Source organism: Solanum verrucosum, unplaced genomic scaffold (genome assembly GCF_900185275.1).
Source record: "Solanum verrucosum unplaced genomic scaffold, falcon-dt-bn FXZP01000121.1, whole genome shotgun sequence".
Classification (NCBI taxonomy): Eukaryota; Viridiplantae; Streptophyta; class Magnoliopsida; order Solanales; family Solanaceae; genus Solanum; species Solanum verrucosum.
Genome location: NW_026020509.1, coordinates 115,762 through 141,264, shown reverse-complemented (window position 1 = coordinate 141,264; position 25,503 = coordinate 115,762). Strand labels below are relative to the sequence as shown.

The 25,503-nt window shown below is 32.4% G+C and overlaps 3 protein-coding genes and 1 non-coding gene across 4 annotated transcripts; 2 read left to right on the top strand and 2 right to left on the bottom strand.

Annotated features, from left to right (window-relative positions):
• Positions 1-158: 158 nt before the first annotated feature.
• LOC125809657 (ABC transporter A family member 2-like) lies at positions 159-5,169 on the bottom strand. The gene is made up of 16 exons (XM_049489248.1): positions 4,748-5,169; positions 4,387-4,618; positions 4,141-4,310; positions 3,801-3,986; positions 3,605-3,700; positions 3,313-3,516; positions 3,075-3,234; positions 2,752-2,984; positions 2,233-2,350; positions 2,075-2,151; positions 1,869-1,958; positions 1,616-1,762; positions 1,255-1,521; positions 1,075-1,155; positions 807-983; positions 159-701 (listed from the first exon to the last, which is right to left on the bottom strand). The coding sequence occupies exons 1-16, from the start codon at positions 5,114-5,116 to the stop codon at positions 459-461; spliced, it is 2,850 nt and encodes a 949-aa protein (XP_049345205.1). The 5' UTR covers positions 5,117-5,169; the 3' UTR covers positions 159-458.
• Positions 5,170-7,606: 2,437 nt separating this feature from the next.
• On the top strand, positions 7,607-11,656 carry LOC125809720 (ABC transporter A family member 7-like). The gene is made up of 14 exons (XM_049489316.1): positions 7,607-7,742; positions 7,835-7,953; positions 8,111-8,269; positions 8,437-8,599; positions 8,692-8,817; positions 8,962-9,045; positions 9,139-9,494; positions 9,689-9,889; positions 9,967-10,076; positions 10,160-10,244; positions 10,333-10,461; positions 10,542-10,647; positions 10,872-10,960; positions 11,137-11,656. Exons 3-14 carry the CDS (start codon positions 8,180-8,182, stop codon positions 11,431-11,433), a joined length of 1,836 nt encoding a protein of 611 aa, XP_049345273.1. The 5' UTR covers positions 7,607-7,742; positions 7,835-7,953; positions 8,111-8,179; the 3' UTR covers positions 11,434-11,656.
• Positions 11,657-12,828: 1,172 nt separating this feature from the next.
• On the bottom strand, positions 12,829-14,440 carry LOC125809693 (transcription factor PRE3-like). The gene is made up of 2 exons (XM_049489288.1): positions 14,126-14,440; positions 12,829-13,047 (listed from the first exon to the last, which is right to left on the bottom strand). The coding sequence occupies exons 1-2, from the start codon at positions 14,252-14,254 to the stop codon at positions 12,898-12,900; spliced, it is 279 nt and encodes a 92-aa protein (XP_049345245.1). The 5' UTR covers positions 14,255-14,440; the 3' UTR covers positions 12,829-12,897.
• A 10,759-nt stretch (positions 14,441-25,199) lies between these two features.
• On the top strand, positions 25,200-25,271 carry TRNAP-AGG (transfer RNA proline (anticodon AGG)). The gene has a single exon. It is a non-coding gene; the product is annotated as a tRNA-Pro (tRNA).
• The last annotated feature ends 232 nt before the right edge of the window (positions 25,272-25,503 follow it).

Below are 25,503 nucleotides of genomic sequence, written 5' to 3'. Positions count from 1 at the left end.
CAAAAAGGCATATTCATACACTGAGCCACAGAAAGCAATTCAGACTCGTAACGAGTTTTCAAGGTGCTATATTGTAGAGAGAGAATCTAAAGTACTAATAAAAAGTGAATATCATAAGGATATTGCATAATATACTGATTCCTAGGACAAAAATGAAGTAATAAAGGAGAAATACTTGTGACATAAGACAATCGCAACATTTACATGTTAATTACACATGGTACTCTATACACAAAAAATGATATCAATATGCAAAACTTTTAAACCCGATCAAAAGGACTAAAAGCTCCTATTGAAAATGTTTCATCAAATTAACTAATACCTAGAATTTCACCTTTTGAAGCACCAGTGGCTTATGGTAAACTCAGACTGATAGTATAAGACTACTATTCACCTTACGATCTCTTACTGTATCTGAGTTTACATACCTCAGTCCCTATATTTCCTAATAATATTGTCTATGACAAGTGCATTTTGAGTTGTGAAGGGTCAATTACAATTCCTTTGTTTGTAGGTGAGTTGTTGTTGGTTGGAGGATCTCTTAGTTGAATATGAGGTGGTATTGGCATTTCTTCTGAGAGGCCATATATGCAAGGACTACCTGTTTCATCTGGCTCCCAATATACTTCCACCATAATACCTCCGGGATTCTGTGGAGATTTTGTTCCTGGAATTCCAATGAATTGTGCTCCCACAGGTACCTATTGACATATATATTTATGTATTAATAGAAATTTTCGACTGAAGTTAATCTTGTACTAGACTAGTACTTATTATATAAACAAAGATTCTGTTGATTGACTTACTTCAACAGAGTTCCCTGAGTTCAATGTAAGAGTTTTAAATCTTCCTTCAGCTATTGCAGTTTCCACATCTGCCTGTTTAGCTATGTTCATGAAAACTTCTTCAAGAGTTGTAAGACCTAGCTGGATGTCTTTTACACCAAACTCACTTTGTCTAGCTTGAAGCTCAGCAAAGAATTCCTGATAGATGTAAAAGCCAATATTGGAATGTGAGAAGCTAAACATCGTGAAGTGTATATAAGTTAAATCCTTGAGTTATTGTAGATATTACCGTCAACATCTTTTCCCTTTCATGAGGAATAACATAGGTAAGGAAGCACTTATTTTCATCTTTAGGCACCACATCCAAGTGCTGTCAACAGAGCTATATGTTAGCTTTAAACAGTACTTAATAAATAGAGCGAAGGTTGAAAAGAAAACAAAAAGAAAGAGGAAGTAGCTATTGACATACACTTTTAAAGAAGTGTTTCACAGCTTCAGGAGATGTTGATTTACTAACTAAGCCCACATTAGCAATGAAACCAGTACCAAATTTTGCTTTCAACCTTATGGAAGTTCCAATGCAACGAAGCCTTCCCTTTGCCATGATACCAATACGGTCACTTAAGACATCAGCTTCTTCCATTGAATGGGTTGTCAAGATAATGGCACGTCCTTTTTTGGCTTTCTCGATAATGTCCCAAACGTGCCTTCGAGTTATTGGATCCATACCAGTAGTCTATGAAGATATCAGGGAAAGAAACTGTTAAAACAGAAGCAAAAAGCTGATAAAAACATCATATGGAAAGAAATTTTTAACTACCAGTACCTACCGGTTCATCCAAAATAACCAACTTTGGATCTCCAATAAGGGCTATAGCAACACTAAGACGTCGTTTCATTCCTCCACTGTAACTACAAGATCTCATCTTGGCTGACACCTTAGTGATTTTTGACTGGGATAATAGTTGAGCTACCACCTGTTTTCGTTTGAAGAATTCATTTGGTAAGATTTAAAACAGCTAACTTGTGGAATCGTTAGAAAGGTACAGAAGGATCGATATAGTTTAGGCTTATTTGCAATACCGTGTCTACTGAAGCAGGGGGTAGACCTTTAATGTTGGCAAAAATCTGAAGGTTCTCTTGTCCGGATAATGCATCCCAAAGAATATCAAACTATAAAATGAAAAAAATGAATCAATTTCTACAATATAAAAGGTAGTATGCTATCCATTGAAGGCTTGAAAACAGAAAATAACAAGAAGAAGAAATGAAAAGAATAGATATGTTACCTGGGGGCAAACTCCCATCATCCTTCGAATGTTTGTCATGCCCATAGAGCTTCGTATGGACTGATTATATACCAATGCTGTTGAAAATTGCTTCATGTTACACATATGCAACTTTAATGAACGTAAAATATGACAAAAGTTGGGATCAAAGCTATTACCATCTCCTGCTGTAACAGGATTAATCCCAGTCAAACAACTTATAGTAGTAGTTTTTCCAGCTCCATTGGGCCCAAGCATACAAAGTAGCTGATCCTTTTCGACGTTCAACCATAAGCCCTATGGTCATGATTTAAGAAATGTGAGGCCATTATTCTCAGCTGGCTAGTGCTGAAATACTAGTCAAAGAAAAGGACTCTAAACAGCAAGATGTAGATGCAAATTGGTTGAAAGTTTGGATGGCTAAACAAAGAGTAAACAAGTTCCAGTTTTAACACTTTTTGCAAAAATTCAGAGGTGGAACCAGAATTTGAAGTTTAGGAGTTTCTGCAACAGCCTCAAGTAAATATTACAAACAAATAACTGGGTTCACGTTAATATTTATAGATATTTTGTAGATTTCTTAATATATGTACAAGGGCGGGATAAAAATTATTGGGTTCGTGATGTACTAAATTGCATCATCAACATAGCTGCTACTACTACTACTATTATCTTCATATGGACCATAGATAAAGTACCTTGACACTATGGAAAGGAGGACTTTTTTTTCTACAGCAGCAGCAGCAGCCACCTGTTTTCTTTCCAGGATATGTCTTAATAAGACCGCGTATTTGAACTGCATTATTGGAATTGTCACCTTCCATAGATTGCTTTTTAACAGTGTTTTCTTCTGTAAGAACATCTTCGTCATCTGGTGTAATAGGATCCAGCCGTGGCAATGAGCCTGAACAGATGCTACAGTTTCCTCCCTCTTACATTAGAAGGAACAGAATAATTAGATTTTTACAGCTTACAGAAAGAATAGATAGTACAGTAAAGTGGGAGTGTAGGTAGTGTTTACCTTTCACACTACTTCCACCGTTTCCAGTCCAGTAGCCAGGATATAGGAAGTACAATTTTGATTTTCTCACACCAGATATATTTGGAATTATGTTGTCGAAGTATATAGCCAAGACGAGCCAGAAAAAAAATGTTTTCACAAGTAGTATATACACATCATGCTGTTAACATAAGGGGAAATATATTAGTTGCAAGAAGAAAACAGATGAGGCAAAGACCATAGGTGGCAATAGATGTACCATGGTAGTTACACAGTCTGGTTCTTTAGGTAAACACTTTGCCCTAGTACTCCAGCTAATACCTGGATCTTTAGGACTTTCAGTTGCTTTAGTAAGTAACTGAAGACCTATAGTAAGAAGATTTGGTGGGAACAATGACCAATAAACCCTATGGCCATTGGAATATGCTGCGGAGTAGGGATAATTAGCCAGCTGTGAACCAATCTAAAAAATGGAACATGACGAATATGTTATTCCACAGATGATCAGTAATAAACAATAAAACTACGTCTCAAGTTAAGGACGGACTTACCATAGTAATAAAACCAACAATAAAGATGACAAAAGCCACATTTGTCGCTGAAGCTGCTTTGGTAAGGAAAGTAGACAGCCAATATCCAAAGGCAACCTTGCAAAAGGAACATAAACATTTATCAAACAAGTTTAGCATTACCAAAACTCTGTATTTGGTAAAACTTCAAAGGTTTAGAGGGATAATTGAGGTGTACCATAGTAAGTTGGAAGAGGAAAAACAGAAGGAACACAACCAATACGTTATTGCGCAAGAAAAAATCAAATTGAAACATCATTCCAAAGATCACAGTAAGCGTAGAAGAGAAAAATATGAGGAGTCCTTCCCAAGTGATCCATGACAACCAATAGGCTGTATCAAAAAGGCCCATCATAGTCATTGCCTGCAAAGGCGCCAAATATGGCATTTAGAAAATGAAACAATTTGCCAAAGTTATCTGTCATGATTTTCTACTATATGCCTTACAAAAAATAAAATAATTTCAAGTGTTCAATCTTAAAGGTTACATTCTGGATCCTTATCAAAATGGCGATTACCTGTCGAAGCTTGAGTTCCTTTTCAGTGATCAAAGAACTGACTTGGAAGACAAAACCAAATATAGCAACTGCCATGAAAAAGACCATTGCTGATAAAGTCACTTCATTGAATATTTCACCAGGAGGATGCGGAAATTCTTTAAAACTGACATCCCAGGGGAATTTTGGATCTGAAAATGTATATAAAAACTTAGTAAATAAAACACAGAACAAAGGTGTGATGTGCTTAAGAAAAAGTATATGTACCTCCAATCAGATTTCTTGCGATTTCACGTTCTGCTGCTATTTGAAGTGGGATTTGGAACTTAAAAGTTGGATCTTCAGTTACTCCTCGTTTCACTACATCCGTGGAGTTTGTCTGAATACCATAACTAATTTTATTCCCCTTCACTATTGTAAAGTGCACAGCTGCAGGACAACGCACAGGATTATCAAAAAGCCATTTATCCACATCCTTTGCTGTGTTAAATGCTAGAACCTGGCACAACAAATGCGCAAATTTTAACTGTCAATCCATCAAATCAAAAGAATCATGGTACAATAGATCAAAAACAATATACTACTAAAAACACAATACAAACATATGCGCATAATTGATCCAGCATACCTTGTTGGCAGGAATTGGCCTACCAGGATTATTTGCCATAATTCCCTTAACAACATCCCCTATAGTTTTACTATGTTTTCCACTCCAAATGAAATCATAGCATGGAGTCTTAATATAAAACTTGTCCTCGCAAGGTGGGATAGGTGGCGCCATAAGAGGTTTAGGGTCGCGCAATTCTTTAGCATAGCTGTTATCTGCATTGCGCGATTCATCAGATAATTTAATGCAGAATAGAAGCAAAATGAAGAAGAAAGACGAGAAGAGCTGTAGGAATGTTGCGGGTTTGTTACGCAATGCAAGCAACACATTTTTCTTAAATAATGCTTTGTATTGCTGCATTAGCAGAGGGATTCCCCCCTGCAATTCCATTGCTCTTCTCTCTTCTTCTTCTTCTTTATCTTCAAATTCAAATTTTCCCTTTTTTTTTTTACTTATTTCTTAAACTTGCAACGTCTCATTAATTAAATATAAATAAAACTACTGATCTCAACTAGTGACAAACCGATTTATGTGCAAACAAATAAGCTACCTTTTTTTTTAACTCTAAAAATAATTTTGTGGTTAATTAATTAACTTGTTAGTCAATTTTAAGACATTAATTTACCACCAGGTTTAAAGGCGAAAGAAAGGGCAGTTCACTGTTACCCTGAAACAACTCTTATTTAAGAGATATTTACTTTTCATTAACGAACTCATTTGAAGTAACTTAAAAAAAAAAAAAAAAAAAAAAAAAAAAAAAAAGAGGATTGTTTTTCTAATTTAGTTACTGGGGCTGAAACAGAGGTCCTTCAATGGCAGACTCTGTGACAGCTCCAGCGACTTACGGGACTCAAGCCGATGCTTTGCTAAGGAAGAATTTGACATTTCAGGTACGGCTTTTTCTCGAATTTAGGATTTCTAAAATATGAGTGTGAGTTAACAATAAATTAAGTGGGAGTATGTCAAAAAAAAATTGGATGGATATATAGTACGTATTGAATTTTTCTCGATGAAAGTTTTGTCTCTGCCACGGATCCAAAATGGCTTTGTATGTGCAAGTTTTTCTCTCTGTGATACAAATATTAAGCGTGAAATGTTTCTTAATTGGGGATGGAAAGCTGTGCGTTTGCATGGTAAAACTACATAAATCTGCAAAAATTTCAATTCGCCTCACCCCACATGATATTAAATCATTTTAAAAGGAGATATTTTCGAAGTATAATTAAGTTAATATTAACTTTTTTATTATCATCTCCTAATTGCTGCTGACAAAAGGATAGATATTTAAAGAGGTAGACATAATATTTTAAACCATATAGAAAACCAATGTCACTAATGTAATCTTGGAGGGAGTTTTCTAAATTTGTTTTGGTTAAACCGGCAACCTGCTCTGACCCCACATTTCAACCCGCCCCGTCCTTCCCCGCAACCATCCCGGTGACTGGTGAGTGTGACTCGAAATTTAAGAAATGTTTTTGATCTAATCCGCAGGAATCAATAGAAAAAGGAAAAATCCGTTACATGTTTTTGCCTTTCTTTATTATTTGAGAGGAGAAACTCAGGATTAAAGAATCTGATGATCCAGCTTTGATAATAGGTGAAGTAACTCAGGATCATTATACAAAACAATGCATGTTATATTCTCAGCGAGTGTGCACAAGTAGGCACTTAAACTTGTATAAAATTGAACAAGTAAATACACTTGTCCTACATGGCATAATACACATAGAATGCCACGTAGGACACAAAATTGTTATGTAAGGTGCCATATAAGACGAATGTGTCTATTTGTTCAATTTTATACAAGTATAAATGTTTACTTGCGCACATTTAAAGTTAAAGGTCATAGTTAACAGCTGATACCAAGTTAAGGATCATGTTTATGTATTATGCATTTCTTTTATGTGTTGAATAGGCTTTGTACATGATCCAGAATTCCAGATTGTGATAATTTACATGTAGTATCATTTTTTTGCTTCTAAACTGAAGTGGTTTGTTGTCAATTTTTTTGATGCAGAAACGAAATGTCAAGACAAATGTTCGCCTCATCTTAGTCCCTATTTTACTTGTTCTTTTAATAAGGTCCATTGAATTCTCGAGTACTGCGATGACGTACAAAGACACTAAATGTGGCTGCCAATGTGTCGACAAAAATGGTACAGGAAAATGTGAAGAAGTATGTGGTCTGGAATACTCAAATCCGTTACAAGCACCAAGTTGTGAAGTTAAAGAACCATATGAATGGCATCCCGTTTTCCAGTTACCGGAATCTCAATTTAGTGCTGTAAAAACTGATGTTATTACATATCCAGACTTGCCTAATGAGTCATGCAGAGACTCTAATTCTTGTCCAGCTATTATACTTGTCACTGGAACTAATCAAACTTTTGGACAAAGTATGTTTTTTTCTGAATAAAACTAAGACTAGTTTTTTTTTACCTACAAAAAAAAAAAACCAAGGTTTCTAATGAATTTTTTCGATTGATATGGAACTTCATAGGTGTGAATGGGTACATGGTCAAAAATGACTCAACCGTAGAGTCTACTTTCATCACCAACCAGATCATTGTGAGTCCGTTTCCATTTTCATATTTTTTTTCCCTTGGATTAACTGCTCTATATCATGGACCCTGTGAACTAGCTATGAAATCTTTCAGGGTACAGAGATTCCAGCTGATCGAACGGGTTTTCAAGACCCTGCTTTCAACTCACGAAAGGCAACATTCTATATTATTCAAGCTGGGTGTCCTGCGGATTACAAGGGTGAAGAGATCAATGATGATCACGCAACATATAGTACGATTTATGCTTGCTATTTCTAACTGGACTAATATCTTGATCTTGTTGATGTTACATTTAGCATATTCATAGCTCTGACCTTAATTTCCTACTGCAGTGTTACAATGTCGTGAAGGTTTATCCTTGTGGCGTAATAGTCCCTCTGAGATCAATGATGAGCTGTTTAAAGGTTACATAAAGGGGAATACGGAGAAAAAGACAGGCGAGATAGCAGCAGGTTGTCTAATGCTATTTTAGTACTCCGTGATTCATGTAATTAATATCAATCTCTTTTCTTAACAAAGTTGTATGATCTTCTTCTTTTTGCAGCATATGATTGGTTAAATACAAATGAAAATAGGTTCAATGTGAGTGTTTGGTATAATGGAACCTATAAGTATGAAGGTCAAAGTGAACAATTGGTACGGGTGCCTCCTTTGGTGAACCTGGTAAATCATTTACTCTTCTCCGATATGTTATTCCTCTCCTTATCAACAATTGTCAAAATGTTATCAATGATGATCAGATTAATCATTAATGTCGCAGAGAATCTTATAAAGTTTATCTAATTCATTCAAGGCTTAATGAAATTAAGTGTTTGTACAGGCATCAAATGCCTTCCTTCAAAATTTGCTTGGACCTTCCTTCAATATTCTGTTTGATTATACCAAAGAAATGCCCAAGCACGGAAGTATGAGGATGTCGGAGATTTCTTCTCAGATGGGACCAATTTTATTTTCATGGGTGATTTTACAGCTTTTCCCAGTAAGTAAATAAGTTGGATTGTTTTTTCCTTCTTATAAGTTTCCCTTTGTCATTCGTATAATAATTGCATGATGGAATAAGTTTCATATATATGATTTGTTATATTGGCTATTGCTATCCTGCCTTTTCGTGTTCCTCATGTTCGTGCTCTGGTTAACTATTTGCAGGTTGCTTTTGTAGCTCTGGTTTATGAAAAGCAGCAGAATCTACGAATCATGATGAAAATGCACGGACTTAAGGACGGCCCCTATTGGACTATTACTTATGCTTATTTTCTTCTCATATCATCTCTCTACATGTTTGGCTTTGTGGCGTTTGGCTCGCTCTTAGGTAGTGACACAGCTTTTAAATTGATTCCTTCACTAAACTCGTATTTAGTGGCTCGATAATTTATCTTTTTTCTTCTTCTCCTCCATTTGCAGAATTAAGTATCTTTCTTCGTAATGCTTTCAGCATCCAGTTTGTGTTCTACTTCATCTACATAAACTTGCAAATCGCATGTGCATTTCTGCTGGCTGGATTTTTCAAAGATGTTACGACAGCCACAGGTGTGATATCTTAACTATTGTAAGAATTAGGATTCTTATGTTAAAAGTATATATATATCAATCATGAGAAGGATGAATTGTTTTAATTTCAGTCAATAACATGTGATATTTAACTAATTCATGCATCTACTTTTGTTGTATCAGTCATGGGGTACTTGGTGGTGTTTGCAAGTGGTCTCTTAGGATCATTCTTTTTCTCAAACTTTCTATCTGGTGCTTCAATATCAGGTAAGTTGATGATCTAGCTGTAATTCCTTTTGCGTTTTGCTTCATGTTTCTGCATACTGCACTGACATTGCATCGTTGTGAATGATATTGTAGAAGTGTGGATTATATTGATGGAGCTATATCCTGGATTTGCTCTTTATCGTGGATTATTTGAGTTTGGGGAATATAGCAAGAGTGGTCTTTATACGGGTGAAAGTGGTGGCATGAAATGGGCAAATTTGAGCGATCCTGGTAATGGGATGAAACAGGTTATGATTATAATGTTAGTGGAGTGGATAGTAGTTCTCCTTGTTGCTTTTTACTTGGACCAGATCAATTCATCAGGGAAAAGTCCCCTATTTTTCTTGGAGAACTCGCGGAAGAAGCAGACGCTATCCACTATGAACTTATTAGAAAAGAAGGATTCTGGAGTTTGTCTTGAAATGGAGAAAGAAGATGTTGCACAAGAGGTACACTTGATACTTTTGCCATTCATAAAACATGTTTCACCTCTCTCTTTAACATCAACATATACGTAGTCAAAATAACGTTTTGCATATGAAAATTGTGGACATCAGAACAAACCTGATAGATTTATAGCTCATGCAAATATAAGTAGTCTTTTTGTTGTTTCAATTCAACATTTCCTCCCATTATTGAACAGAGGGAAAAGGTTGAACATATGGTAGCTGGATCGACATCAGGTTATCCCATCGTTGTTGACAACCTGAAAAAGGTTTATCCAGGGATAGATGGAAACCCCGATAAATATGCAGTTAGAGGACTGTCACTTGCTGTGCCTGAAGGAGAATGCCTTGGTATGCTTGGCCCCAATGGTGCTGGCAAAACATCATTTATTAGTATGGTAAGTTCCGCGATATCATTTAAGACATTAGTTTTTTGTTTACTTAGTTACATGGAGTAACAAAGTGTTGCTAACAGATGATTGGGCTGACAAAGCCAAGCTCCGGTGCTGCATTTGTTGACGGACTGAATATAAATACAGAGATGGACAAAGTATACACCGTCATGGGTGTATGCCCTCAGCATGAGTATGAAAAAAACAAAGTCAAGTTGACATTTCATGATTCCTACTCAATGTTCTACAAATACTAATTAATGAAATTGTATACAGCTTGCTTTGGGATACATTAACAGGAAGGGAGCACCTACTTTTCTATGGAAGGCTTAAAAATCTTAAAGGACAAGTTTTACATCGAGTAAGTTATGGTCCCGTTCCTAAATTTGATTCCCCCTCTTGCTCGTCAATGGATCTTAATTACATCCGAAAGTTGTTACTACCTACAGGCAGTTGAAGACTCTCTTAAGAGTCTCAACTTGTTTAACGGAGGCGTTGCTGACAAGCAATCTGGGAGATATAGTGGTGGAATGAAGAGAAGGCTAAGTGTTGCTATTTCACTCATTGGAAATCCCAAGGTACGTTTCTTCCTAATATGTCGTTTTCATTTTCTCCTCCCAAATTACGAAAAATTGAACTATATATGCAAATTTACCAGGTTGTCTACCTGGATGAACCGAGTACTGGACTTGATCCAGCTTCAAGAGATACCTTGTGGACTGTTGTGAAGAATGCACGGAAAGGCAGATCGATAATTCTCAATAGTAAATCTACTTTCCATCTCTAGTTTCATTGTTTTTCCATTTCGACATGAAAGTAATTACTCATCTAAATGCATAATCTTGAAAGTAATTAATTCCACTAGTACTGTTTTTTTTCCTTTTTAAGGAAATGGTATGATTACTGATAATTACTTGGTGAAACTACAGAGAGTATGTTGTTCTTGTTGTATTTGTGGTTTGATTACTAATAAAGATACTAATTTCAGCCCATTCAATGGAAGAAGCGGATTATTTATGTGATCGCTTAGGAATCTTCGTTGATGGAAGCTTGCAATGCATAGCAAATTCATCAGAGGTAATTTCAAGCTTTTACACAAACAATGATAATTCCAATTTTGAACTCAGGGATTGTTATGAGTTGCAACAATTGAAACTATGTAACAATGTTGGACTTAACTAGTTTCTTATGACTAGTACAAGTGATGAATGGGTTATTTTCCGCTCATAATTCTCAAACTGTATTATCCACAGTTGAAGGCAAGATATGGAGGGTCTTACGTGCTCGCGATAACTACATCAGCTGATAATGAGGTGGAAGTGGAGAACATGGTGCGACAGATATGCCCAAATGCCAACAAAGTGTATCATTTATCGGGTACACAGAAGTTCGAGTTGCCAAAGCATGAATCGAAAATTGCAGATGTATTTCAACTAGTTGAGAATGCAAAGAGTAGATTTCCAATTTATGCTTGGGGTATGGCTGATACAACTTTAGAGGATGTTTTTATCAAGGTTGCTTCTAGTGCTCAATCCTTTAATGAAGCATGATCATAGCATTCAACCACAAATTAGAAAAAAAGAAAAAGAAGGATCATATGTGCATGATGTTTTTTTTTTTTTGCCTTAATTAGGAAATATTTAGGTTCATGTAGATACATCAAGTACAGAGCATATGTGACTCTTATTTTGTCATGTAATATGTGTACAATGATGCCAATCTCTGGCGTTTTGTTCGTGGAATAGAAAGAGTTTGTTGTATCAACAAAGTATTATTCAACGTATTTAATTGAAACCTCCAATGTCGTTGAGTGATTTAGTTTACAAAATAGCTTCAAATGAGGCAGTTTGGGCAGATATAGTAGGAATTACTTATCCAAGGGAAATTTCGACTCATAATAGTAATTTGATAGCAACCAATGCTACATTAATATATACAGGGAATAATACTATCCCCTTATTTTGTAATGATACCTAAGCTTACTTGCTACTAATATTATCCAGTTAACCAAAAAAAAAGTTTACCAAGTAAAAAATTCAGTACAGAACTCTTTGAGCTACAAACCTCATTTTACCCCCAATCAAACAAAATCAACTATCTCCTATATATGCATAGCAAGGCAAATCAAGGGTAAAAATTCATATATAGCAGATAACTGTTTCTCTATTTTATTCTTCATGGAGCCAAAATTCTGCAATGTCTACTAAATTTTAGTATATTTTAAAAGAAGTTTCATGAGCATGGTCAGAGATGGTTAACATTGTCTCTTTCAGCGGGAGCATTTTCAGCTTATTGAGGACGTGATCTTAGATAGAATGCGTTCGCTATTTACTCTCTTTTTATTACATGATTGGTAAGCTGGGACTAGTGATTAAATATGACATGATGCATTTTCAGCTTATTGAGGCGTGATCTTACATAGAAGGTTGTGAAGGACACAAATTAGGATAGAAAATTAATAGATAGTAGAGCACTGTATTACTTTTCTTTCTATACTATCTACTAGTCGTAGTATTTCTCATGAAGTTTCTTTGGCTTCAATTTCTACAAGTGTCTCTTGTACTTCTATTATCGCATTATTTGCTATAGTTACTGTTCCTTTTTTTTCAGAATGTTGCCATGTTTTCTATAATATTTTGCCATGATTTAATTTTCACTTCCGTTATTTTTTTTTTTCCGATCTACTTTTATGTGTTTTTCCTTGAGTCGAAAATCTATCAAAAATAACTTGTGTTGGTGCATTTTTCTCATTACTATTCCAATATTGAGACGACAAATTCTGCTAAACGAGTGCAAAATATATTGTCTAAAGATGGAATTGAAATAGCCATTGTGGATAGAGCCCAAAAGGCTTTTAAATTAAAGGTACGTTCAACTCATAAACATCATCGACAACTCTCTTTTCTAGCAGTCAATAATTAAATGGAAAGTCTAAATTAAGGGGGAAAAAAACCAAAATGGTAACTGCTGAATAAAGTAGGAAAGAAATTAAAACAAAAAAAAAAGTACAAAGATTATTGCATAAGTAGGCTTCTAATTAGAGCTGCTTGAGTAGTGTCTGATGATTCCAATAATTCTGATAATCTGTCACTCAGATCATCAACTTCTCTATGCAAACTTTTTATGTAATTGCATGTATCTTGCAACACCCTACTTGCTGAAACCTGCTCCAAATGAAACACAAATAAATTATTAGGTGTAATTCAGATAATCGGACCATTTCTCGATTTGTACGTGTCATCCTTGACCAATAGTCATCATGCTAATATATTAAATGAGATCTTCACAGAAATAGCTGGACAGATTTACTGTTTACTTTTTCTAGCTGGTGTTTCAGGCTGGAATAATGTGTTTAGTTTCAAGCAAATAAAAATATTACTCATATCAGACAATTAACTTTAGGAAGTTCACAAATCAAGGGACAAATTAAAAAGAATCCAATGTTAGAATCTCTGTTAATTTATTAGTACTTGGGTTCCAATTTTTCAAATACCAAGAACTTAACTAAGACCAATAAAATCTAAGGATGCATTAGATGTTCACTGAATTTTACTAATTTTAAGAGGAAATAATAAGAAATTAAGATTACTATGTTCAAATAGTATATTTTAATGTATTTTCACTTCTCTCTCTCTCTTCTTTTTTTTTGCTAGAATAATATTTACAGAAAGATGCTTCCACACATTTTAGGGTTCTTCCACAATGCATACCTTTACCTTAAAAAAAATGACAAAAAAAGTAGGTGGGAGGTGGGAGGTGGGAGGTGGGAGGTGGGAGGGGCATACATATAAGTTAGTATAATTTAGTATAAACATTCGATGCAGGTACATTTTTACCTACATTGTTAGGGGTTAAATAGAAAATAATATGATGGATACATTACATACACATTATAGAGTGTGGGAAGAACCCTAATATGTCTCTAAGGGTTTCAAGATTTTATATAAGGTGTTGTGTTGAGGTTCAGGATGACTACCACTAATTTTCTTTGAACTTTCTTAGTGAAAATTCTATGGTATGGGATTCAATTTGAGTAGACGCGTCCAGAGGCGGAGCAAGGTGGGGGTTTATGGGTTCAGACGAACCCACTAGCTTTTTCGTAGACCCTATATTTGTATTAGAAAATTAAATAAATATATGTATATTAACATGCGATCCCTCAAACAAAATTGATTTAGGACTCCCAAACTCCTAACTTTGGCTCCACCTCTAGACTTGGCGAGGAGAAATGAAATGAATTACCTTGTCAGAGGATCTATTCCTGAGCTCAGGAAGAAGTTGTTGCAATTTGTTAACAAGATCATTGATTTGGTCCTCACTTATCCTTGATCCTCCTGAATGTCTTGATGATCTTGACCTTCTGCTAGACATATTTCAAATACTTTTACTACTATATATTATGTTTAATAATTGTAGATGAACTAATTAGAGACAAAATTATATATAATGGACAAATCTAGCTAGAAGTGTAAGTGTTGCTATGGAGAGTGTGAAAGAGAGAGAAGAAAAGTAATATTAAGTGCACAAAAACACAAGTAGTGGTGAAGACAATTGCATGGAAGAAAGGAATGTGCTTAGCTTGTCTTTAAATAGGGTTTTGAGAGAGAGAAGAAACAAGTTAATTAATTAATTTGCCTTTCTATGCTATGATCCTTCTTATTGTTAAGTTTTATATTTATTTTTTGAGATTGAACTTAGAAATTTAGCAATTTCTATGCATGTGTTCTCTCTTAATGTGTGTGAGTGTGTCAGAGAATACACGTAATACCATGTTATTTTATTTACATCTACGTAGTACTATCTAGTATATTTTAGAAAGGGTCACATAAAAGTAAAATAATTATAAGGGAAAAAGGATAAATATACTCTTGAAATATCGTAAATGGTATGTAGATACTTTCCGTCATACTTTTGGTACATTGGTGCCCCTGCCATCCAAAAACTAGAGCATATATGCCCTTCACTCTAACGGAAGACTAAATAGGGACATGTGGCACAATCTTATCCGTCGATCCAATATTTAATAAATGTCGGTCGGTGGATAAGATTATGACACGTGTATGTATGTTAGTATAAATGGTATATATGCTTTATTTTTGGACGACAGGGGCACCAATGTTCCAAAAGTATGACATAGGGTATCTACATATCATTTACGATAGTTCGGGGGTATATTTGTCCTTTTTGCCTAATTATAAATATATACCCCTTTATATTCATACTCCACAAAATAATTACACTATATACCTTCCCAACTAATTTCGCTTAATTGATACTAAAGCAGTATCATATACTGTATTGGTATCATTAAGGTTGATAATTTTGCTTAATTGATACTAAATATATATATACTGTATTGGTATCATTAAGATTTCTTGTTCAGAAAGTACTCATTAGTCAGTGATACTTTAAAAGTACAATGTACTCTTACAGTATCATTGACTAATGAGTAATTTCTAAACAAGAAACTTTAATGATACCACAACAATATATATATATATATATATATATATATATATATATATATATATATATATATATATATATATATATATATATATACATACACTCTTATAGTATCATTGACTAATGAGTAATTTCTGAACAAGAAATCGTAATGATACCACAACAATATACATGCATATACTCTTATAGTATCAATGAATAATGAGTATTTTTTGAACAATAAACCTTAATGATATCAATACAGTATATATACACTGATTTAGTATCAGTTAAGCGAAAATTACCAATCTTAATGAATGGGGTTTGAGCTATAATTTGTTTTTTTTTTTTTTAGAGAATGAATATTTCTTAAATTACTTTGCATTAGAATATGAACATGTAATTATTTTGAGTTTTATGGCTTATTTATATAGTTTTTCTTTTTTAGAAATGCATATATAAAGTTAATTCATGATATCGTCACTAACTCTCTCTTCTCTAGAAGTGAAAAAACAACTTTATGGCATATGGTATTTCTTTTCCAAGAGAACACTTACACTGATATTTATAACAATCAAATTAATATAGGCATATATGTAACTCTACATGTGTTGCAAATCCCTTTCTATTTTTTTCCAAATTAATACTACGAATATGTGAGTGATTTATACACAATGAATATTCTCATATACCTATATATAATATAATAATATGTAGACGTATCGACTTAATTTCATGTATTGAATATTAAATGAAAAAAATATAAGACCAATATTCTGATTTGACACATAAAATGTTGTGTGAATCATCAAAGACCGTTTTGCAAGACGCAATAGTATTATTGGATGACCGACACCAAAATAATATCGTGAGGAGAGGATGAAATAACTACTGCATGCATATTTCACTTACGTTATAGCATAGAGCTTATTTGGATATACTTATAAGTTATAATTATAATTTATAAGTTAAAAATCTTAACTTATAGCTTTTGACTCATTTTTATTATTTTAGCTTTAAAATATATATTTTTTATCTTATTCAAATATTATAAAAATATCTAAAATTTACGTATAAATAAATCAATTCAAATAGACGATTTATCATAAGAACAGGCCAGGGTTGACTGGTCAAGATTCATATTACAGGCAAACATGTTTTTTTTTTTTTCCTTCAAATAGAAAGTACACATGAGGCGACACGTAGAAGGCAAAAATAAGCGTTACACATGACCGACCTTATTAACAGGATTTATTTTGTTTATCTTATTATGGTTGTTTTTACATGTTTTTTTTTTAATAATATTAGCATAGTGAGGTCACTCATGAGGCTAGCTAGATGAATCAATCCATATCTCATATATCTTCAGTATCAGTATATTATCTACTTTGACAGATCAAATTTACTATAGTATATATCAGAGATGATCAAAAGCTAGCTTTTTTAATTTTTCCTATAAACTGACCAAATGCACTTTACAGATTCTGATATGCCCCATTAGAATCCTTTTTCAATATCTTCTTGCATTTTTCAATTGTTTTGGCAACTGTTAACTGTACTAGTACTAGCTATAGTATTAGTCATATTGTGTCCTTTTTTTCTCTTCGATATTCATGTTGGAGCCCAATTAAATCTGGATTCATGTCGGGAAGTTTCACAAGCGCTCCCTAACAAATGCAAATTCATACCCAATGGGACTAAAATCCGAGACCTCTTAGTTAAGAATGAAGAACTACTTACCACTCCAACATAACCGTTCGTTGGTTAGTCATGTTGTGCCTTTATAAATGTAGCTCGATGTTCATCTATCTATTCTGTAATGTTCACTTCGAATTGAACTTAGCTAGTGTCAATTAATGTTATTAGTTGAATATTAGTGATTGACTGGTATGTGGGCCTATAAATGTAGACGTTACTAGGTGCTCAACCACTCATTATATTTGACAAACTTATTTATATAGGAAATTATTATTTTCTTCCTTCCAAATTGATCTGAGTTAATTTGACTTGACACGGAGTTTTAAAAAAAAAAAAAATTAAAAACTTGTAGTCTGTAAAGCATTTCATAAAGTTAATTGTTACTATGATTAAAATATATCATTCTTTTTAAACTGCATAACAACATTGATGACATTGATTGTGTAATTAAATACGTTCAAGTGTACTCAAACTAATTTGATTCTACACGTTTCTTCTTTTTTTCTAGGCTACATTATTACTTATGATTAGCAGAGTTTAATTAACCTATATATACCATGAGGATTTGAATTAATCATAATGTTCTTCGAATAGCGAAAGATTTAAAAAAATTACGAAAAATGGGAGAATTTTGAAGGGACCACTAGTTTAAGGTCACAGTGTTTAGGAGACCTATGAAATTTTCATTGGTGTTGAAGAGAATAAAGCCCTTAATTGTTTCTTCTAATCATTAGAAAACTGATTTTAATTCAACGGAAGACTAAAGGAATCTTGTGAAATGAGGTTTTAATTAATTTCATCTCTTAAATATATATATATTTATATATATATATATATATATATATTGTCTTGATACGTAGCCTACCTGGAATCTATTTTGATTCAGTACAGATTCATGATGAAGTTTAAGTTGACAACTAATTGCCATATATTAACATGGTCTGTGTGTTTGCTTAACTTATTACAATCTCCCTAGCTAGGCTTCATTATTTTCCTTCCCACATTAATTAACTTCTTGTGCATTGGATCACGTGGTATGCTGGACAAGCATAGATAGTTTTAAGCTAAATTTCAGAAATAAATTATACCAGTAGTATATTGATAGTATCGTAATAAAATAATGAAAATGACAAACACTACCCTTGAGGTTCCTCTCACCTCCTCAAATCCTTTTTGTTCTGGATAAGGTGATGAATATTTTTGTAAACAAACAACTTTTTTTTAAAAATTATATAATGTAGAATACTTTTAATACAATAAGCTAAACAATCAATAAGGAATAATATCAGAATAAGTAAACTCATGAATGAGTGAATTCTGGAAAAAAAATAAGGGAGGTGATTGTTATAATATGTTAAATAATATTGATAGTTATTTTTGTATTATGAGTTAAATTATTTCTGATAGTATAATTTTTCCTATTTTTGAGCTGAGATTTACAATTATAAAAATTAAGAAAAGCAGTTGACATGATTTTCCATGAACACATGGTTGCAGAGCATCCAATGGTTGGACAGAATGAGATTCCATGAAAATAATGTGTCTTGTCTTTATATTTCATACATGTATTATATTTAGCTACTTTTTTGTGCCAAATGATTAATAAATTGCATGGATATTCTTTCTGATTCTCTACAGAGCTTCAAGTAAACATCTTTTCCAACAATTTAATTTCTACGTGAAATTACTTCGGGGTATTTCTTCATTTTTTATGTTAATAACTTAATAAATATGAAGTTAACTAGGTATGTCATGAAACGAAATCGTACTACTAGTATATAGCAAGCTAAGTATATATAGTCTGTCAAAAAAAGGGGAACTTTCGGATATAGCCACTCAAAAATAACTTAATTATGTTTTATAGCTATAGTTTGCTAATTACGATTCGTAGCTACATGTTATAGGGAGGAGAGTGACAACAAGATTGGGAGAGAGAGGAGAGAGGTGAGAGAGGGAGGGCAGAGAGTGAGAGAAAGGTGAGCGAGATAGGGCAGAGATTGAGAGAGAGGTGAATTGTATATGTATATCGGTTAGATAGTTGACTATATGTAACTGGTATACATACGTATTTGTTTATCTGGCAAGCGAGATTGGGAGAGGCGAGCGAGACTGTGAGAGGGAGGAGAGAAGCGAGTGAGAGAGGGCAATAATATTATTGTATAATTCACATCTCGTTTGTATAATTCGCAGGTACATTTTTATAATTCGCGAGTACATTTGTATAATTCGTGTGTTTTTGCATAATTGAGTAATATTAAGTCTGAAATTATACAAATATGATAAAACTCGAAATAACGAATTGATACAAACATAGACATATGAACTTTAAACAACTATACAAATTATACTATACAAAATCCAAAAACTACACGTTTATACAAACTTTAAAAATTTATACACAAAAAGATTGAATGTATATGGTGATAAAATTGAAAAACCAAAGGAAATCATCGTCATATACAAATACAAAATATCATATATTAACACAAATCAAACGAAGAATTGTTAGTTGTGAATTATACAAATGTGGCTAATTATAAAAACGTGACTAATTATACAAACTCGAAGTCAGCTCACGTAATTAATGGTTAATGTTAATCGCGAGTGATAATTATAGTAAACTATAGCAATGATAACTAATTAAGTAGTATAAATTTGCTTAACCGTATAATTTTCCCTTAAAAGAATAGCTTATTAAATTTTTAATAGATTGTTTTTATACACTATTATATATATTTTATAAATAAATACTAATACTATTTGAATTTTATCAAATGCGTAAGTGGAACCAGCGTAACTCCCTTCATAGCTTATATTAAGTGCTCCCACCGAACTCCTTCCCACCCTCACCCTTTTTCTTCTTTTTTATGCAATACAAAATTACTATTCTCCCCCTTTCATTTAACTTGGCCTTTACAATTAAAAATAATTTTACTTGTTTAGTCTACCTTTTATAAAAGTAGAAGTAAGGTTGTTACATACCTGATACCACCCTCTCAAAATTTTATTTCTGAAATTACATTAAATATATTATTGTTATTTTTTAATAAATCAAGAAAAAATTCTAATTATTTATTAAATATTATTCTTATTATTAAATAACTACATCAAACTATATAAGTCAAATTTAAATTTCTACAGAATAATTAATTAAGTTAAATAAATATCTAATTACTATTTTTTAATTAAAAAATATATCAAATGAATATGATCAAATAAAATGAAACGGAGTAGCAATAATATCTAACTATATATCTATTGACATTAATAATTAAAAAATAATAATTAAAAAAATGAGTAGGAGGCAAATAAATTGGAGAAGGCAAAAGAGAGGGACAAAAAGAACAATTAAACCAGTGGTGGTGAGGGATAATTTATTTAATTAAATTCATAGAAATAGTAATGCTCAGCGAGCCTTTCGGAGCACATGAAGTTGATCCAATAGACAGCAAGGACTGAGCTCGAAGTCACGAGCACCTTTATTTTTTATTCCATTTATTAATTTATAATACCACACGTATTTTAATCTATTATTTACTCTATTAATATTATCAAATTAAGATTATAACAATCACTTGTTAGTTTGATTCTATTAAAATTTAAAACTATCCACTATCGTTCCAATAATATTAACTATGTTTCTGTTCCAAATAAACTAAAAGTCAGGTATATAAATTCTTATTTTTCTAATAAAACTCAACTCATACCATCATTATACCAAATAGCAAATAATAATGATTAAATCATATTATAGATCTTTTGTTCTACTAATAAAATATATGGCACACAAATTAAACTCTGCTTGATTTACTTTCAAATCCAGTGGGCTGGTTTTTTCCTTATCAAAAATTTAATAAAGAACTTAGTGTAAAAAGAAATCAATTTGTTCTATTAAAATCTTTGACACCCCAAGAAAGATATAACGTGATCTTCTCAGCATATTTTGTTTAATTATTTTTATATATATAGTACTATCATGATTTGTCTAATTCTACAGATATTGATATTTGAGCCTCTGAGGCTATATATGTCCAATAATTAATTATAATTAATATATAAACGCTTTTAGTCGGTGAATAGTAAGATCTGCCTCATATAAATTATCTTTAGTTCTAATATATGGTAATTAGTCGAACTCACTATAAGACAAAGTTTAAACCGACTTTGAATACCGATAAAAGGAACTCGTTTAATCTAATTAATCTAAAGACTAAATTCGATGTTACTACACTATTAATGTTGTTTTTGCTAGCTTTCTTGTTTATAGTAATTTTATACTCTATCGATATGTGCATATACGACTTCCCATTTCATACCAGGTTTGTTTGGCCGTGAAGATGAGGTGTGTTGAATGATCGAGGAGGAACATATACAATATAATTGATCAATATGAAATGTAATTTATAATTTGTGAAATTTTTTTTCTTTACTTTCATTAAAAAAATCATTTTTCTCCTAGATATGCTTTCTTAGAGGAAAAAAAAATCAAAATTTTTTATCAACAAGACAAGGAAAATTGGAAAAAACGCCCCCTTCCCAAACACGTCTTAATGAAAGATGAGGATTCAACAAATTAGGAATCCAAGGAGAGTAGGTAGCTAGGTTGGCAGTTGAAAAGTAGGAAATTGAATAAGCAGTGCACGTGTACGTAGTACTAGTTCAAATTGTAATTTTAATTTGTTTTCCATCCGATATTCGGGACCCCCTTAGAGCCCGACTAAATTCTGCTTCGCGCCGGAAAGTCACATAGTAAGAGGTAAAGTGTTCTCTAACAAAAGTGACTCCATACCCAAGAAGATTTGAGTCTAAAACTTCTTGATTAAGGATGAAAGGATACTTACCACTCTATCACAACTCTAATAGTTCAAATTTCAATTTGCAGCATCTTCTCTTCACTCCATGCATCGACAGAAGAGCATATTTTATATAGTACTTCCTCTCACTTTTAAATTGACACACCTATTAAGAAATCAATTATTGATATAGTGAGTTTACTATTTACCCCTATTAATTATGAAGTGGATGAATTCAAAATTTAAGATTTTCAAGAAATTGTACCTTTTTCAAAGTAACTAATTGAGGGTATAATAGGCAAAATTATTTTATCCTTTCTTGATTTGTCAAAATGGACAAGTAATTAGAGACAACTATAAAAGGAAAACTGGGCAAGTAAATAAGGATAGAGGGAGAGGGAGTACTATATATTGCTATAGAGAGTTGTATTAACTGTCTAGGACCACACCTTAACCAGAAATTATAAAATAAACTATCGATGGGGGGGGGGGGACAATATTCATTTTATTCATGAATCCAAGTGCAAAAATGTTTTACTATCTAAGAGATTATTTTGACAAGTTTCGAGATATGCCTTTGTACCTTTCTATATACTGTCATCTTGAAATTAAGGATAGGGGTTAAAATGAAAACAAAAGGGGAAAAAATTGGATTGGTAACTCTTGATCAATAACGACAGGGTAAATTAGACTAAGGAATCGATCTCTTATCAATCGGTGAAAGTTCATGTATTTAATCAACTAATAAAGCTGTTGAATTCAGTACTTTTAATGTGGAATATAAATTTATATTTTTTTTTTCTTAAATTATAAATAATTAGTAGATATGAACCTATAACTTTTAAAATATATGTACCGATCAAAACTTGAATCTCATATAACTTAAATTTTAAATTCGACTCTGCTTATTTGTCTACCTAAGGATGAGCATCACAGTTGTTCATCTCCTGCATGTTTGACAAATTAAATATTTGAATAAAAGTTTTGAAGGAATACTATGCTTGATAGACCAACATTTGGATAAATGCTAATTAATCTCCCAATTAGTAAAAATTACCCCAAAGTTTGATTAAAGTTTTAATTTAATACTCTTTTTCGAAAATTTAGGAAATGGGAAAGGAGAGATCAAGAGGATGTCACATTCTAATTTGTGATCTAAAAATCACTAGGAATGTGTCCATTGAGTAGGTACACATGCACGTTCTAGTTTAATTTGGCATCTAAGTGTAATAAATTAATGGCTAAACAATGATTAACACTCATGTTTATTAAATAACCCTTAATTACCTCGTCTAAAATTTAATTAGCAAGTTGTAGTTTCCTTAATCCCAAATTGATGATGATTTTATGCCTGACAATGTGACGCTACTCCATTTATATTGGCTCTCCCAAATCTCGTATGCAGACTTTCCCCATTTTAATAAAAACCCTCCAAACTATAACCTCGAATAACTATTGAGAAAAAGTGATTGTTTTTTCTTTTCAATTTTTTATTTGGCGTTCGGTATTTATATTGGAGCTAGACTAAATTTAAATTCGCACAGAAAAGTCTCACATTAAGAGGTAAAACGCTTTCTAACAAAGACAACCCCGTAGCCACAAGAAGCGATTGTTGATGATATGATTCTAAAAAAGAGGGAATATATGAAGGTCGTGCTAATGAGGGTAAAAGATTAGAAAGTAATCAACTATGAGTGTATCAGTACTTGTGCTACCGTTCTTTTTCTTTGATATTTTCATCAATTTGCTTCGTTATTGCATTCCATTCTTGTTATGTTTTATTTTAATTGATGGTCTATCGAAATGATTTCTCTATCCATAAGATAAAGGTAAGATTTATACCTTCAGCGGTGTGGCTAATTACTTGTTAATAGTGAGGGCTCTAATCTAAGAAAAAAAATACTAGCTAACTTTTTTTTATTTGATTAAATTTTGATAGTCAAAATTATAATTGAGATACACACAAACTGATACAATAAAAAAGTCACTTTATTTCATGCCTCCTACGTGGAGACACTTACATGGTCTTCATCCTTAACAGGTGATTGACACCACATAAATAAACAATAAAAACTATATTATGTCTTTTGCTTTAACTTATTCTCCAAATTGTAATAATTTCCCTCCATTTTTATTACTGCATAAACAACAAGCAAGTTGAGGTAAAAAATTACTCTTATTAGAAATGTAATGATGAATGGAGAACTTTCATGAAGTTAATATTATGTCAGAGCCATATTAAGCAAATTCATTTGGTCAAGTTGGACCTAATTAACAAATTAAAACTGACAAGAACTTACTAAATGTAAATTATGTAAATATGCACTTGCTAAACAACTTGACTATTAAAATAGTTTATTCTACTTAATTAGTACAATTTGGTGCTACTTGATACTACAATTACTATGTCTCTTTTTAATGTGCTAAACACTCTTATACTGGAAAATTGCACTGTTTAAAAAGGTTAATTTTCTTTTGTGTATATAATATTATATGTTAAATTTTTTTGACGTTATCGTGTGTTTATTTTTTTTTATTGAAAATTCTGACTCTCCCATGTTTATAGAAGTATGTAATGAGTCCTGCATAGTAGATCAGCTGAAGTTATTTCCCCTTTAATTGTTGTTATTATTATACTCAGATTAATACTTAATTAAGTAGAGATGGAATATATACACATGAATTTAATCTTTGTTAATTTGTACGGAGAAAAATAAACGGGAAGCAGCGTCCTGTCCATCCCTAAATAATTTAATTAATTAGCTTCTTCTACGCCCTCTCTTTTTTGCTAACTCAAAAGGCGAGGATCAAATATTTGAATCTATTGATCAGTTCGAAAATTTTAAGGACAAGTTGGGCTTATGAGAGTAAGCTTTTTTCATTAAAAAAGAAAAAAAAAATGGGGCAGGAGAAACAGAGAGGGGATTACAAAGTGGGTATTTAAATTTGATAAAAGTTTAAATAGTCAACCAATTGAACTATTAATTTTTTTTTGTCTATGATCATTCGTTTATCATTTTATTTTTAGTTGGAAGTTGGATTACACCATTTCATTACATTAGTGCCACCTCTCTTAAGTTTTATTTAAACAAAACAATTCTCCAAATTCCATTTTTTCCTTTCTTTTTTTTGTTTTTCTCCTTAATTAGTTTGCTAGTAGTACAAAGTACAAACCAAGTGGAGATATCCACTTCACTAAGTTTGAGAAGTTTCTTGTTAGACAATTTTTTGGTAGACATAATAATTAGCACATATTGGATACTTTTTTTATAATGGGAAGTGATTAGATAATCTTCACTGGAAATAATATAGTAATAATGTACCTAAAAATGAAAGTAAAATAATAAATATTAAAAGAATGACACACCTAGCCATCGATTGGGCATTTGGTCTAGTGGTATGATTCTCGCTTAGGGTGCGAGAGGTCCCGAGTTCAATTCTCGGAATGCCCCATTTAATGTTTTTTTTTTTTTCAAGAACTTTTTTGGTACTTTTTACAATCTGATCTGATATAAGGTCGAACTTAGAACAACGTATGCCTAATAGAGATAGAGAGACTATTTTTGAAATTGAGATTCTTATAACAGTATATTTGTATATGTTTCATCATTTGGTTTCTAACTTTCTATGTCTTTTCTCCAATTTATTGTGTTGTATTTTTTTTATTTTTTTTTTTTTAAGCAG